The sequence below is a fragment of the Erithacus rubecula genome (genome assembly GCF_903797595.1).
Source record: "Erithacus rubecula genome assembly, chromosome: 16".
NCBI lineage: Eukaryota > Metazoa > Chordata > Aves > Passeriformes > Muscicapidae > Erithacus > Erithacus rubecula.
Window position 1 is genome coordinate 2,114,948 of NC_136668.1, and position 16,149 is coordinate 2,131,096.

The 16,149-nt window shown below is 53.9% G+C and overlaps 2 protein-coding genes and 1 pseudogene across 3 annotated transcripts in view; all 3 read right to left on the minus strand.

Moving 5' to 3' along the window:
• Positions 1–1,129: 1,129 nt before the first annotated feature.
• On the minus strand, positions 1,130–3,937 carry LOC306808883 (protocadherin gamma-B5-like; the record flags this gene model as incomplete). The annotated part of the gene is given in 2 exon segments (XM_079319890.1): positions 1,130–1,883; positions 1,885–3,937. Coding segments are annotated over 2 exon segments (2,472 nt in total). The 5' UTR covers positions 3,603–3,937.
• Positions 3,938–7,495: 3,558 nt separating this feature from the next.
• LOC306808787 (protocadherin gamma-A5-like) overlaps positions 7,496–16,149 on the minus strand; it is a 32,530-nt gene continuing 23,876 nt past the window's right edge. Inside the window, exon 2 of the mRNA XM_079319765.1 lies at positions 7,496–7,566. Within this exon, the coding sequence (XP_079175891.1) occupies positions 7,561–7,566 (6 nt within the window). The 3' untranslated portion in view covers positions 7,496–7,560. The remainder of the gene's footprint in view (positions 7,567–16,149) is intronic.
• On the minus strand, positions 9,971–13,469 carry LOC306808866 (protocadherin gamma-A5 pseudogene; annotated as a pseudogene). Its single transcript has one exon. The product of its transcript is annotated as a protocadherin gamma-A5 pseudogene (transcript).

The window sequence follows — 16,149 nt, forward strand, 5'->3', positions numbered from 1 at the left end:
ATCAAAGCATTCTATGTTTCCTTTTTTTCTGAAAGCGTTGTGTAAAGCCTTGAAGATCCTAAGTAAACTATTCATCTAAGTATGCATGAATCGAGTCGGCACGATATGTTTTCAAGAAAATAATATAGAAACGCAGAACCAAAGTTCAGCTCTTGAGTCTGTGCTGAACACTAAACAATGTGCAAATAATTCAAGTGCCTAAATCGTCGCCTGGCTAATCTCCCTGATATGTGACCCCTCCGTATCTCAGTTGTCCACCCTAGTAAAGAGAGTGGTAAATATTTGCTATTCTCCATATACCTGAGTTCTCCTAAATCCCCCAAACTCACTATGTAAAGAAGATAGAGGAGAAGTCTCTGAAGCAGAAATCATTCATCACTCTCACCAGTGTACGGAATAAAGATAATAAAGAGCAAAACAGAACGAACTGCCAGCATAAAAGAAGCCATCTAGTTCCACTACCGTAATTCCCTACAAAACGGGCAAAAATCTCTTTGTTTCCTAAGTTTGGATAATGGAACAGTCCACATTCATTTCCTTTCTAAACGAAACAGGTACAGACAAAGTTTAAGGATCAGGCTTGCATAAAGATCTACACGAGTGTCAAGCACGCTTTTTCTGGAGAAATCAGTCAAGAAGAAAAAATCTCCAACAACAAGCACCAGAGCTCTGTATTTTCTACTCGACTCCGTCATGCAGAATCGGCCGTTCTGCTTCCATAGAATACGAACCTGCTTTCATTACTACCAACATATCCTAATTTATAGAATTTAAGTGTAGAAGACAAAACCTATCTGCTGAAGTTGAAACTTTGAACAAAGAGGACATAAGTCTATACAACTCCCCTCCATGCATAGACTCCGTGATAGACCATTCCACATTTCCATCCACCACGGAGCAAGGAAAGTGCAACTGACAAACACAAGACACCAATAAACATGGAAAACCACTGATACTACCACAAAGTGGAATTGTACTCAAAGCAATTCAGCTGCAGCTTTTACCAAGGAGAAACCAAAACACTTCGCGGCTAAGTAGAGACGCAAATGAGGACTCCCAACTAATACCAACCAGAGAAAAACAGGGCTAAAAGGACAACATTTCGGAAAGACATAAATAAAGAGGCAGCTCACGCCCTACAGACCTGCGGAGCGTCGGGATCGGCAGGCACCGCTCCCTCGACAGCGCTGAAATTCGGGCTCGGTTTCTCGCAGTCATCCCCGCCCAGAAGCTCCTCCGCCGACAGCACGGGTACCGGCGGCGGCGGCCAAGCGGCCTCGGGCGCGGCGCGGGCCGGCGCCGCCACGCACAGGTTGTAGGAGTAGGGCAAGGTGCCCTCGCAGAAGTCGGCCGGGAAGGCGGCGCCGGCCAGCGAGAAGCGCTGCGCGCCCAGGCAGCGCAGCACGGCGGGCGGCCCGGCCCGGCGCAGCCGCGCCAGCACGGCCAGCGCCACGCTCAGCACCAAGAGCGCCGACAGCAGCGCCAGCGCCAGCACCAGGTAGAACTGCAGCTCGGCCGCCGCCGCCGCCTCGGCGCCCGCCGGCCGCTCGCTCAGCTCCGGCAGCGCCTCCTGCAAGCTCTCGGCCAGCACCACGTGCAGCGTGGCCGTGGCCGACAGCGCCGGCTGCCCGTGGTCCTTCACCACGGCCACCACTCGCTGCTTGGCCGCGTCCCGCTCGGACACGGCGCGCGCCGTGCGCACCTCGCCGCTGTGCAGCCCCACGCGGAACAGCGCCGGCTCCGACGCCTGCACCAGCTCGTACGACAGCCACGCGTTGCGCCCCGCGTCCGCGTCCACCGCCACCACCTTGGCCACCAGGTAGCCGGCCTCGGCCGAGCGCGGCACCACCTCGAACGCCGCCGCTGCCGGACCCTCTCCCGCCGCCAGCCGCCGCGCCCGCCACCGGCCAGAGCACCCGCGGCGCGTTGTCGTTGCGGTCCAGCACGAAGACGCGCACCGTGGCCGTGGAGCTGCGCGCCGGCGCGCCGCCGTCCTGCGCCCGCACCGCCACCCAGAACTCGCGGCACTGCTCGTAGTCCAAGGAGCGCTGCGCGTACAGCGCGCCGCTCCGCGCCTCCACCGACACGAGCGGCGCCGCGCCCGCCGCGCCCGCGCTGCCGCCCGCCAGCCAGTAGCTCACGCGCCCGTTGGCGCCCGCGTCCGCGTCCCGCGCCTGCACGCGCAGCACCAGCGCGCCCGCCGCGTTGTTCTCCGCCACGTACGCGCTGTACGCCGCCTCCTCGAACACCGGCGCGTTGTCGTTCACGTCCGACACCTCCAGCACCAGCTCCGTGCTGCTCCACAGCGCCGGCCTGCCCCGGTCCCGGGCCACCACCGTCACGCGCTGCTCGGGCGCCTGCTCGCGATCCAGCGCGCTCGCCGTCACCACCTTGTACGAGCCGCCCGGCGACGCCACGATCGACAGCGGCGCCTCCCCCGACAGCTCGCACGACACCTGACCGTTCTCTCCCGAGTCTCTGTCCCGTACTTTCAGCAGGGCCACCACGGTGCCGACTGGAGCGTCCTCGGGCACGGGACTCGACAGCGACAGAATCGTTATCTCGGGAGCGTTGTCATTCTCGTCGGTGATGTCGATCTGCACTTCGCAGTGATCAGTGAGCCCACCACCGTCTGTCGCCTCCAGACCGAAGCTGTATTTACTCTTCTCCTCGAAATCCAGGAGTCCTGCTGTACTAAGTTCCCCTCTCTCACTGTCGACAACGAACAGCGCCGTGATGGAATCCGGGGCACTGCCAAAACTGTAGGACACTTTTCCATTCGAACCTGCATCTGCATCCGTCGCCCTTACCCGCAGAACTAGTGATCCCGCCGGCAGATTCTCTGCCACTCTCGCCTCGTAGAGGCTTTTACTAAATACTGGCGGGTTGTCGTTGGCATCTGTCACGTTGATCCGAACCTGGACAGTCCCGGTCCTCGCGGGGTCCCCTCCGTCCACCGCCATCAGCACCAACTCAACGGAGCTCTGCTTCTCCCGGTCCAGCACTCTCTCCAGTACCAATTCCGGCTGCTTCTTTCCTCCCTGCTTTTCCTTCATGGATAGTGAGAAGGATGGGTTGCTGGATAGTTGGTAGGTTAGCAGGCAGTTACTTCCAGCGTCTGAATCTCGGGCCACCTCCAGCGGAAATCGAGCACCAGGAGGGATTAATTCTCCAATCTCGAGATCAAGAACAGTCTTGCGGAATGCCGGGGAGTTGTCATTCACGTCCTCAATAGCCACCTCGACGTTGAAAATATTCAGTGGGTTTTGCACCAGCACCTCGAAGCTGACAGAACAGGTCGCCGAATCGCCGCACATCTCCTCCCGGTCCAGCCTCTCGTTCACGTACAGGTTCCCGTTCTCCTCATTCACTGTGAAGTATTGCTTCTCCTCGCTCAGCCGCAGCTTGCGCGCCGGCAGCTCGTCCGCGCTGAGCCCCAGGTCCCGCGCCAGCGGCCCCACGAGCGAGCCTCTGCCCAGCTCCTCGGGGATGGCGTAGCGGACCCGCTCGGCCGCCGCCCGCCACCACACGCACAGCAGCACCGCGCCCAGCAGCGCTCGCCCGCCGCCCGGCCCGAGACTCTGCCGCCGCCTCACCGCCATTCTCTGCCGCCACAGCTCGCCGCGCTCCTGCCTCCTGCCGCTGCCCTGCCTCCCTTGCAGCCGCTCTCGCCACACACCGCACGCACCGCTCACAGGCAGCGCAGCCAGCCCGCTCGGGCCGCCTCGGACGCCGCTGCTCCCCGCCAAGGACCGCCTCTCGCCGCCTCTCGCCGCCTCTCGCTGCCGCTGCCGCTGTGTCCGGCGCCGGGCGAGCGAGCAGCCTGCGGGGGCAGGACGCTGCGGCGGCGGCGGCTCCAGCGCCGCTCGGCGGCGGCCAACAGCGACACCCGGAGGCGCCGCCGCGCCACTGCAGCCGCCGCACGGCCGCGCTCAAGGGGGCCCGGCTTTGGGCGGGGCTCAGCGCCCGCACCGAATCCGGGATCGCTCCTCCACCGCAAAAACCAAGGGCAGAAGCTCTTCCTTAATTTTACTCTAACGCATTTCTATCTGACATGTGCAGTCGGATGCTTTGAAGCCATTCTTAGGAGTCACACTGAACAGTCACATGCTAATATTAATGACAGGTCAGTAAAAAATGGAATTCAACTGCTCTCGATAATTCTCGAATTCAACTGCTCTGTGAATCTACAGAAACAATAAATGATAATATAGGGAAGACTTCAAGAGCTTTCTCGCGCTTCATCTCCTGACTTGTCCTCTCCTTTTATTATATGGGATGAATTAATTTGAGATATAGATAAGCCTAAAGAAATGTGAGCAACCCCAATGCAAAGACAGCAGAATAACCTTTACTCTTTTGTTTCTGACTCATTGAAGTTGTTTCAAGTGCATCTCCATATGTGAGTTCCTGACAATGGAAAGTGAAAAGCAGTGCTGAGTGCTTCATAGAGCTACACAATATTTTCAGTTTACAACTTAATGTTTCTTTTAAAAATAATTTAATCTCCACTTCTGTCATAAGCAGGAACACTTTCTGCTAGACTTGAATGTTGGACGCATATCCAAAACTGCTCCGGGAAAAATGTTGCATATTCTCACAACTCAAACTATAAAGCATTCTTCTAATCAAAACCTCCCTTCTTTTAGTTAAAACACTTGTCTCCTGTCCTATGACCACTGGCCGTGATAAAAAACTGCTCTGTTCATATTTTCTAAAAGCTTATTAGTAAATTTAAATTGAAAACATAGAGCCTTCTAAACACTACACACAGATATCTTTTCTTTATACTTGAAGAAGTAAACTCCTTCAGTCCATCCACATAGAAGAGATGTTCCAACCCACAAATCACTCCCATGATCCTCCTGGGAACTCTAACTTGTACATTTGGGATATTGGCCCAAGATCTCCATGCAGTCTATGCTCTCATATAAGGATTTAAAGGGGGTGAAGAACCTACCTGGGCCTGCTGGGCAGAGAACTTTTTATGCAGTGCAGGACACAATTTGAGCAGCAGGTGTCCATTGGCACCTCATCTCCCAAAACCCAAAGTACTTCTCTGCAAAGCTGTTCCCTAAACCCTGCTCTCGTTTAAAATGGGGATTGCATTGCACTAAGCCAGGTGCAACTCCTGTTCAACTCCATCATGTTTGCACGGGGCCACTTCTCCAGCCCATCTATTACTGGATCACTGCCCTCTCGTGAATCCAGTAAAATCAGTGTCAGCTGCAAATTGTCTGAAGATGCACTCAACCCCATTGTGGATGAAGGTACTAAACTGGTCACTACTGGAAAGTACTGGTCCCAGGAAGGACCCTTGAGGGACAGCACAAGTTACTGATTTCCACCTGCACATTGAGCCACTGTCTGTGACTCTTTGGAGGTGACTCTCCAGCCTGTTCCTCAGCCATTTCACAGCCTCCAGATGATTGCCCAGAATGTTCTTCTGGGTGATGATGTGGGGGACACTGCACACGTTCTCCCACTGGCCCCTGATCTATTCATGGAAACCTTGACTGGGCTTGATGGCCACTCTGCACTTGGAGGACTGCAGCAGTGATGCTTTTGCACTATTACACTACACAAACAAAATATTTCTGGGTGAGCACAAATGTGCCTCGGAAACCTTTCTCTTTACAGCTGTAAACATCACAGGTCTACGTGGGAACTGCACCTGCACTTTGACAATTGTGACAGATGAGATCTTCCTCATAAGATCAGACACACTGGGTTTGAGCTCATGACAAGAAGTGATGCAAAAGTTAGAAACACGTGGAAATTAACAGATGCAATAACATCCTGTAGGTCTCGCTCACTTTCTCTACAGAAGCAACTCAAATCACAGCACACTCCATCAGGAACAGGCTTGTCTTATCTATGACACACGATGAGCAAGGGAATGAACGAGTTCTTCTCCAGCCTCACACACTGAGCTCCCCTGCCTTCTTTTCCTTCTCTGCCATGAAACTAGGAGGTTTTGCTTGTGTCTCCTTGCCGGTCAAGTTTATCATGAGATGATAATGCACTACAGGCACACCCAGAAGGGAGGTACATTTGCTCACGACCATTATGATAAGGAAGTGAAGGATTCTAAAGCACATAACTGATAAACAACCATACTAAAAGATCAGCAGTCATCCAATGGAGAATGGTTCATTAAATCATTGGTTTAAACGGAATAATGTCCCTCTCATTATCACACGTTCTTTTTTAGCAAGATGCAATGTCTACTAAAGTCCACTCCCACTGGAACAAGAGCAAGAGACAATAACACACCACACATGGGCAAAAATGGTAGGTTGTTGATAATAGCAAATATAGCCACATACAGAGTAAATAACGAAAAAACACAGTGAAGGAAAAAAACCCCTGCAGACAAATCTAAAACATGAATCAGAGAAGGCAAGGAAGCATTAGAACAAGTTGTCAGAGATGCTCACAGTGAAGTCTTCTAGGCCTTGATTTCAGGCCTTTAAATTCATCCCTCAGAGCATCTGGAAGTTACTGAGGTATCAAGCTGTAAGGGAGGTCCTTAAAACTTACACCGAAGAACAGGATAGGGGGATGCAATTGAAGAATTATTCCCCTCTTCATCAACTTTTTCTACTGTGTGGCCTGCACAATTTGGACAATCACTATACCACCATTTTCAAGAAGTTCTCATCAGCCTCTTTCTACAGATAATCTTCCCATAAATTACACCGGATTCTCTTACTGCTTCTGTTTCCTATTCTTCCTATTTCCCCCCACACACACTATTCTTTCCTAGGTGACTAGGAAAGGATTTGCTGAACAACAACAGTCACTGCTTCAAATTTAAAAACACTGACCAGGACAGTGAAAAGGAGCTGCATCCTTTTTGGAAACAAATGCCTGAATAAAAGCGAAATTAAAATTCTCAACAAAATTTACATAACAATGTTGCATAAAGATATAGATGGATAATGGAGGTTTCACACAAGATTAATTAGTTGTTCTAGACAAGAATTAGGGCTCTATATGAACAGTTACAGTGAAAAATTATACTCTTGGAGGACTGCCATTGTCTTTCATGACACAGAAACCAGGATCAGAACAGAATAGAAATGGTACTTGCCTTGGCGCCAAGCATCAAATCAAACCATTCCTCAGACAAACCCACACTGATTCAGCGATTTTCCTGACACAGAACTGAGCTCTCACCCTCCTCACTCTTCATTCACACCCTTTAGTTTCACCATCAACATATACCAAAATTTGGCTGCACATTGGCCATACAGAAAATAACACCATGGGGAAACATAAATTTATGAAGTGCTATTTTTTTAATGAAATATTCAAGACCAGGCTGGAAGGGGCATTGAGCAGCCTGGTCTGGTGGAAGATGTCCCTGCCCATGGCAGCACAGTTCTTACAGGATGATCTTTAAGGTCCGTTTCAACACAAACCATTCTATGATTCTGTGTTTCTATGAGTCTATGATTACATGTACAGCTTCAAGGTATGGGTGAGAGATTCTCTGCCTGCTGGAAAATTATGGTTTGGAGTTTGCAGAATTGCCAGGCATAATAAGGATCAACTTTATTCCTGAAAAAGAAAACAAGCAACAAACAAACAAACAAACACCTCAACACAACCAAAACCTCAAAAAAAAAACATTAATCAACCCAGCAAAGAATGGAAAATACCAACCAGGTATCAATCATGGCCTCACATTTCAAATTGGGCCAACTGTAGAGTACACACAATGCAGAAAACTTGATTGTAACTGATACACAGGAGGCCTCACACAGGATCTCACTGCATAGACCCCACACAGTCATTTCCTTGCATAGGAAGAGAAAGAAAACTTCGAAGCACAACTGTGAGCCTCACCTAACTACCCTAGGCCAAACAGACAAAATTCATACATTCATTTTGAGCTATATCACAGTGAAATCCAGCACTGTCTCTGGCTCTGGATAAACAGACTTCTCTCTGACTAAACATAACATGAAAGCAAATTTTCCATAAAGACATCATTTGAACAAAAGCTGTGTGCACAGATTACCAGATCCCAGGCATCACAACTAAGATTTTACTGTTCCTCCCCAATATACAAACAAGTGGAAAGTATGTTATAGACCATAAATTATTAACAGCTCTGTCAAAAACCCAGCTATCCAAGCATCAGCTCAATGGCAACATCCTCATTCTTCAACACATGGACTCCTCACAACATGTGTAACTGCCACTCTTGATGCAAAAAATATAGAACCCAAACTAGGCCATTTGAGGCCAAAACACATAACATAAAATATTAAGATTCTTCTTGACTCATCTTCATGAGGACAGCAACAGCTCTGAGGACGAACAAAACTCATGCCAGGTCTGCACCAGCACCTCCTCACATAACACACCCCTAACACCTCCCCCTAACCCTTCAGAGCTCACATGGTTATCACAGATCTTCAGAATTCAGAGAGATTCTACCAAAAGGAAGGTTTCCCAAGCAATATTTCCTTACCATGCATATTTGATTTCTTGCCCTAGCCGTGCAAAACCAAACAGCGTTTATTACAGAGACATTTTAAAGAAAGATGTCTATGACAGTCTCTCTCTTTTCACCTGTAAACGAGAAAGAACCATCTTCAGATCATCAAATTAGAGAGACAGAAAGTGAACATCTGTAGAAATGAAGAGCTCACAACACTCTTCTGGGATATGCAACTCAGAGTAGATGATTAATAATGTTGTTTATAGGCACTGAATACATCTCTTACTCTTCCCATATGGCATCTTCCATAAACACAAAATTAAAATTTTAGGTTAAAACATTATGATGACATGCAAATAATTAGCAAGGACCTCCCAGGGCTGTCCCAGCTGTTGGAATACAGATTTCTAGACAATTAATTGAGAAGAAAAACCTCACATTGCTTCATAGTAGACATAGGAACTGTACAGGGAACAGAGGAAAACATTCCCTTGAGTCTTCCAGCAGGCATTCACACACAGCTCACAGGACTCAAATTTCCAACCCTTCACATCATCCCTGGTGTTCTTTTACCCATATATCCTATAAACATGTGACAGTCGAGGCACAGTTCTTCAGATCATTTTTCTTCCCACCACCAGTTCCACACAGATATCTTTACAACTCTGCACCATGGAAGCTACATTTGCCTGCTCACTGAAATTGTGTGAAGAGACTTCATAGGTCTGAAAGGAAAAGGTGAGCAGACTTCCAGGAGACACTGAGTCAGGGAATATTTGCACTGGGGGAATTCAGCCCAACTCACATCTCCCACTGCACCTTGAATCTCCCTGTCTAGGTAATTCCCTTGCCATGCTAAATATTTTATAGCCAAGGCTCATCCAGCTGCATTTGACATCGCCCTACCATAAAAACAAAAGAGACAAAGAAGTGTCGTCATTCTTCCTGCACATGCAGCCACCCACAGGTTTGCAAAGAGTCACAACTTCAAGATGGTCCTTCATCTTCTCAACAGGCAAACAGAAATCATCAAGGACCACTTGTGGTCTGGCCCAGTCCACTGCTGGTGACAAAGATCAAAGCATGGATGACACAAAGACCTTTCCTGCTGACCACCACTATCCATCATGAAGAATGATATAGGCAGAGAACAACATTCGCAGAAGTTCCACGCAAAGTCATCACCGTTTTCTTTGACACATTCAACTTATTCAAGCACATGTGCTGCAAAAAAGGTGAATTTCTTACTAACGCAATACATCAAATAAGATCTAATACTAACAGGAACACAGCTGCTACAGAAGCACAGGAGACATACAAGAAGAATGCCTGGGACCTGACCAATACCCAAACTTCTGATCTAAAGAAGAGCCTGCCAACAGCAGCCTTCTCCCTCCTTCCTTAGTCACTAACTGGAAAGCTGAGGGCTTAACCCATGTCCACAAAAGGACAGTAAAAGCATCAATCCTTCAGAACGTCATCGAAGGAAACTTTACCTTGCTTCTAAGCAAAATCTCATACACAAGTGAAAACAGGCCGGGGAAAGTACAGGTAAGCATCAGGGAAAAGCGACGTGGAGAAAATGTCAACACTGCAACTCACCGAGGGAGGAGCGGGATCCACGGGGAGGGCGCCGACAGGGTCCTCGTCGCCGAGCAGCAGCGCGGGCTCGTCGGGCAGCGGCCGGGCCGGGAGGGTGTCGCAGCAGCTGCCGCTGGCCGAGAAGCGCAGCTGGCTCTTGCGCGAGTCGGCCGTGAGCGACACGTCGTGCGAGTAGGACTGCAGGAAGGCGCGCACGCCGTCGATGCCCACGAAGTGCGAGACGGGCACGCCGCGCAAGGCGCCGCCGGCGGGCGGCAGCAGCTGCTGGCGGCGCCAGCGGCGCAGGCGCAGCGCCAGCAGCAGCAGCAGGAAGGCGACGAAGAGGCAGGAGACGGCGGCCACGGCCAGCACGAGCCAGCGCGTCAGGCTCACGGCCTCAGGCTCGCCCGGCGCCGCCGCCTCGTCGGCCGCGCTGCCCAGCTCGGCCAGCAGCTCGGCCAGCAGCTCGGCCACGCTCTCGGCCAGCACCACGCTCAGCGTGGCCGTGGCCGACAGCGCCGGCCGCCCGTGGTCCTTCACCACCACCACCAGGCTCTGGCGCGCCGCGTCGCGGGCCAGCGGCGAGCGCGCCGTGCGCACCTCGCCGCTGTGCAGCCCCACGCGGAACAGCCCCGGCTCCGTGGCCTTGGCCAGCTCGTACGACAGCCACGCGTTCTGACCCGCGTCCGCGTCCACCGCCACCACCTTGGCCACCAGCGCGCCCGCCTCCGACCAGCGCGGCGCCAGCTCCACGCCCGACCACGCGCCGCCCGAGCCCGAGCCCGCCCGCAGCGCGGCCGGCGGCGGGTACAGCACCTGCGGCGCGTTGTCGTTCTCGTCCACGACCAGCAGCAGCACCGACACGTTGCTGCTCAGCGCCGGCGCGCCGCCGTCCTCCGCACGCACCCACAGCCGCAGCTCGCGCACCTGCTCGTAGTCCAAGGAGCGCAGCGCGTACAGCGCGCCCGTCTCCGCCTGCACCGACACGTACGACGACAGCGGCGCGCCCCGCACCCGCCCCTCCGACAGCCGGTAGCGCACGCGCGCGTTCTGCCCCCAGTCCGCGTCCGTCGCGCGCACCGTCAGCACCAGCGCGCCCGCCGCGTTGTTCTCCGCCAGCCGCGCGCTGTAGCGCTCCTCCGCGAACACCGGCGCGTTGTCGTTCACGTCCAGCACGCGCAGCGCCAGCACCGCGCTGCTCTGCAGCGCTGGTGACCCGCCGTCGGTCGCCCGCACCGTCACGTTGTACTCCGACACCTGCTCTCGGTCCAGCTCTCTCGCTGTCACCACACGGTAGTAGTCTCTATAGGACTTCTCCAGGCGGAATGGGACATCCTTGTCCATCGAGCAGCGCACCTCGCCATTCGCCCCCGAGTCCCGGTCCTGCACGTGCAGCAGGGCCACAACAGTTCCTGGCTGGGCGTCTTCCGAGATCTCGTTCAGCTTTGACGATACTGTCAATTCCGGAGCATTGTCGTTCACATCTGTCACTCTGATCGCGACCTTTGCAGTGTCGAAAAGACCTCCACTATCGTGTGCTTCCACCTCCAAATCGTACAAATCGCCTTCTTCGAAATCCAGGCTACGTAACAGCTTGATCGCTCCAGTTTCAATATCCAGACGGAAAATATCCAATACCATATTGTTTGCTTTCTTCATAGAATATTTCACTTGTCCGTTCAGCCCCTCGTCGGCGTCTGCCGCTGTTACAGTGACGAGTGTTGAGCCCACGGGCACGTCCTCGGGCACACGCACCGTGTACTCCGCCTGGCTGAACACCGGCGCGTTGTCGTTCGCATCCAGCACCGTCACTCGGATCCGAGCCGTGCCCGTCCGTGCCGGATCGCCGCCGTCCATCGCCCTCAGCACCAGCTCGTGAAACGCCGCCTCCTCCCGGTCAAGCTCCTTCACCAGCACAAGTTCGGGACGCTGATCGCCGCCGGGTCCCGCCTGCACGGCCAGCGAGAAGTGCTCGTTACCGCTGAGCTCGTAGCTCTGCAAGGAATTCCGTCCCGTGTCGGGGTCATGAGCCCTAGGCAGTGGAAACCGCGCTCCTGACGCCGTTATCTCGCTCATTCTCAGTTCCGTTTCCGCCTCTCGGAAGCTGGGATGGTTGTCGTTGATATCCGTGATTTCCACTTCGATTCCGTACACCTGCATTTCCCCCTCCACTATCAGCTCACAGCGCAGCACGCATTGCTGCACACGCTCGCACAGCTGCTCTCTGTCGATTCTCTCCGCCGTCACTAAATGTCCCGTCTTCTCGTGCAGAGCAAAATACTGACTCCTACCTCTTTCTGTAATGCGGACGCCGCGGTCGATTAGCGCCGGCAGCTGCAGCCCCAGGTCCTTGGCCACGTCGCCCACGAACGAGCCCTTGGGAATCTCCTCGGGCACCGAGTAGCGCAGCTGCCCCCACGCCGCCTCCCACGCCGCCAGCAGGATCAGCAACACCAGAGCTCGCTGCCGCCGGCCCCAGCGCCTCCCCGCCGCGCACATCTCGCTAGCGGCGTTCTAAACACGTCGGCCGGTCCCCGCCGGTCACTGCACCGCTCCTGCTCCTTCTCCGCTCAGTTCTTCCAGCACCGCCGCCGATCCGCGGCGCGGTTCTGCACCACGGGGACGATCGCAAACCAGTCTGTTGCCGACCCTCATACGGAGCGAGCGACCGAGTCGGTCCGCAGCGGGCGGGGCTGCAGCGCTCGGAGCTTCCTCTCGCTCCTCTCGGTCAACAGCGGCGCCCGCAGCCTCCTCCCGGCACTGCAGCACCGAGCGGTTTGGCCTTGCCCTGCTACATTCAGGGCAAAGTCGCCACGAAGATGTCGCTTTTCGTTCAGTCCAATCTGCCTCCGCATTTCTCCCACTGATCTCTGCTTTGATCCTCCAGGGCATGACGGTCGGCAGGAAAGCAGAGGCATTACCTGGCCGTGGTTCTTTAACCACACTGGAGACTAATCACTTACTAACACCGTTATATGTTAATTAAAACAATTGTTCGTATTTTACCCTGTACTTTACTTTTAGTCTATCCTTTTTTGTTCAAAGGCATCTTCAACAAAAGGCTCTCTGCGAGCAAACGGGAAGATACCGAATGCTGAAAAAAATAGAGCTGTCAGTTTCATTAACACGAAGGGGAGAACAACTGCATGCTTCTAAAACTCAGGGAGCTGATTGTTACAGAATTGAATTACACGTACAAATAAAGATGCAGCTTAAACTCTCAAAGGAATGTTTCAGAATTTCAAATATTTTATATCCCTTCCCAATATAAACCGGTTCCTTAGTTTATAAGGAATTACATTTAATCAAGTCATTCTAGGATTCCTTTTTTTCTGAAATCAATGTGTAAACCGTTGATTTACCTTAGTGAATGATTCATCTATGTATTTTTTTTTTTATCGCGCTGGTACGATACATTTTGAAGAAAAGAATTATAGAACTGTAGAGATAAAGTACATATTATTATAGAATATTATTATAAATATTGTAATATTTACATAAAGTAAATATTTGTGCTGACCACTAATCAATGAGCAAATGGGCTTGATTCAAGTGAATAAACCGTGGTCTTGCTAATCTCACTGATAAGTGATCCCTTCGTATCTCAGTTGTCCATCTTAGTAAACAGAATTGCAAGTTTGCTGTTCTCGATTTACTCGAGCCCTGCTAAATTTCCCAAATTCGCAGTGTAAAGAGGATCGAAAAAAATTATCTGAAACAGAAATCATTTAACACCCTCACCAGCGAACCAGCAGTGACATGAAGATCATGAGGGATAAAGTAGAGAGAACTGCCAGCATAACAGAAGCCATCTACTCCCACTACTACATTACCACACAGAACTCGCTATAACGTCTTATTTCTCTAAGTATGGAAAACAGAACTTCCCACATTCTTTTCCTTTCTCAATCTAATAGGGACAGAACAAGTTTAACGAACAGATTTATGTGTAGTTACTCACGAGTTCAAGCACATCATTTCTGAACAAATCAGTCATGGAGAAAAAACCTCCAAACCAAATTATCAGTGCCTCCTTTTTTTCCCTCAGATCCATCATGTAGAATCAGGTGTTCTCCTTCCACAGAATGCGCATCTGCTTTCAATACTACAAACATATTCTAATTTAAAGAGTTCAAGTGTTGAAGGCAAAACCTCTCTGCTGCAGTTGAACATTTGACCAAAGAGGAAACAAGTCGATCGAGCTACCCATAGAGACGGGATAGTCCCTCCCTCATTTCTATCCAACACGGAGCCAGGAAAATGCAAATCACAAAAATAAGCCGCAGGAAAACATGGAAAAGCATGGCTACTACGTCAAAGGGGAGTTATACTCTAAGCAACTCAGGTGAAGTTATGAAGGAGCAAGCCACTACGCAGAGCAGCAGATGAGGACTACCGATTGACACCAGCCAAAATAAACCAAGGTAAAATGGACAACCTTCTAGAAAGCCGCAAAAGAAAAGGACCTCAGAGTTTACAGACCTGCTGTGCGTCGGGGTCGGCGGGCGGCTCTCCCACGACGGCGCTGGTGTTCGGGCTCGGTTTCTCGCAGTCATCCCCGCCTAGAAGCTCCTCCGCCGACAGCACGGGCACCGGCGGCGGCGGCCAAGCGGCCTCGGGCGCGGCGCGGGCCGGCGCCGCCACGCACAGGTTGTAGGAGTAGGGCAAGGTGCCCTCGCAGAAGTCGGCCGGGAAGGCGGCGCCGGCCAGCGAGAAGCGCTGCGCGCCCAGGCAGCGCAGCACGGCGGGCGGCCCGGCCCGGCGCAGCCGCGCCAGCACGGCCAGCGCCACGCTCAGCACCAAGAGCGCCGACAGCAGCGCCAGCGCCAGCACCAGGTAGAACTGCAGCTCGGCCGCCGCCGCCGCCTCGGCGCCCGCCGGCCGCTCGCTCAGCTCCGGCAGCGCCTCCTGCAAGCTCTCGGCCAGCACCACGTGCAGCGTGGCCGTGGCCGACAGCGCCGGCTGCCCGTGGTCCTTCACCACGGCCACCACTCGCTGCTTGGCCGCGTCCCGCTCGGACACGGCGCGCGCCGTGCGCACCTCGCCGCTGTGCAGCCCCACGCGGAACAGCGCCGGCTCCGACGCCTGCACCAGCTCGTACGACAGCCACGCGTTGCGCCCCGCGTCCGCGTCCACCGCCACCACCTTGGCCACCAGGTAGCCGGCCTCGGCCGAGCGCGGCACCACCTCGAACGCCGCCGCTGCCGGACCCTCTCCCGCCGCCGCCGCCGCCGCCGCCGGCCAGAGCACCCGCGGCGCGTTGTCGTTGCGGTCCAGCACGAAGACGCGCACCGTGGCCGTGGAGCTGCGCGCCGGCGCGCCGCCGTCCTGCGCCCGCACCGCCACCCAGAACTCGCGGCACTGCTCGTAGTCCAAGGAGCGCTGCGCGTACAGCGCGCCGCTCCGCGCCTCCACCGACACGAGCGGCGCCGCGCCCGCCGCGCCCGCGCTGCCGCCCGCCAGCCAGTAGCTCACGCGCCCGTTGGCGCCCGCGTCCGCGTCCCGCGCCTGCACGCGCAGCACCAGCGCGCCCGCCGCGTTGTTCTCCGCCACGTACGCGCTGTACGCCGCCTCCTCGAACACCGGCGCGTTGTCGTTCACGTCCGACACCTCCAGCACCAGCTCCGTGCTGCTCCACAGCGCCGGCCTGCCCCGGTCCCGGGCCACCACCGTCACGCGCTGCTCGGAAGCCTGCTCGCGGTCCAGCGCGCTCGCCGTCACCACCTTGTACGAGCCGCCCGGCGACGCCACGATCGACAGCGGCGCCTCGCCCGACAGCTCGCACGACACCTGGCCGTTTTCGCCTGAGTCCGGATCTTCCACGTTCAGCAGGGCCACCACGGTGCCGACCGGCGCGTCCTCAGGCACGGGGCTCGACAGTGTCAGAATCGTAATCTCGGGTGCATTGTCATTCTCGTCCGTGACGTGTATTTGCACCTTACAGTGTGACACTAAACTGCCGCCGTCCCTTGCTTCCAGACCGAAGCTGTATTTGCTCTTGTCCTCGAAATCGAGGGCACCCGCCGTCCTGACCTCGCCGCTCTCACTGTCCACAGTGAACAACTCGCTGATGGCGCCTGGAACGTTGCTGAATGCATAGGACACCTGCCCGT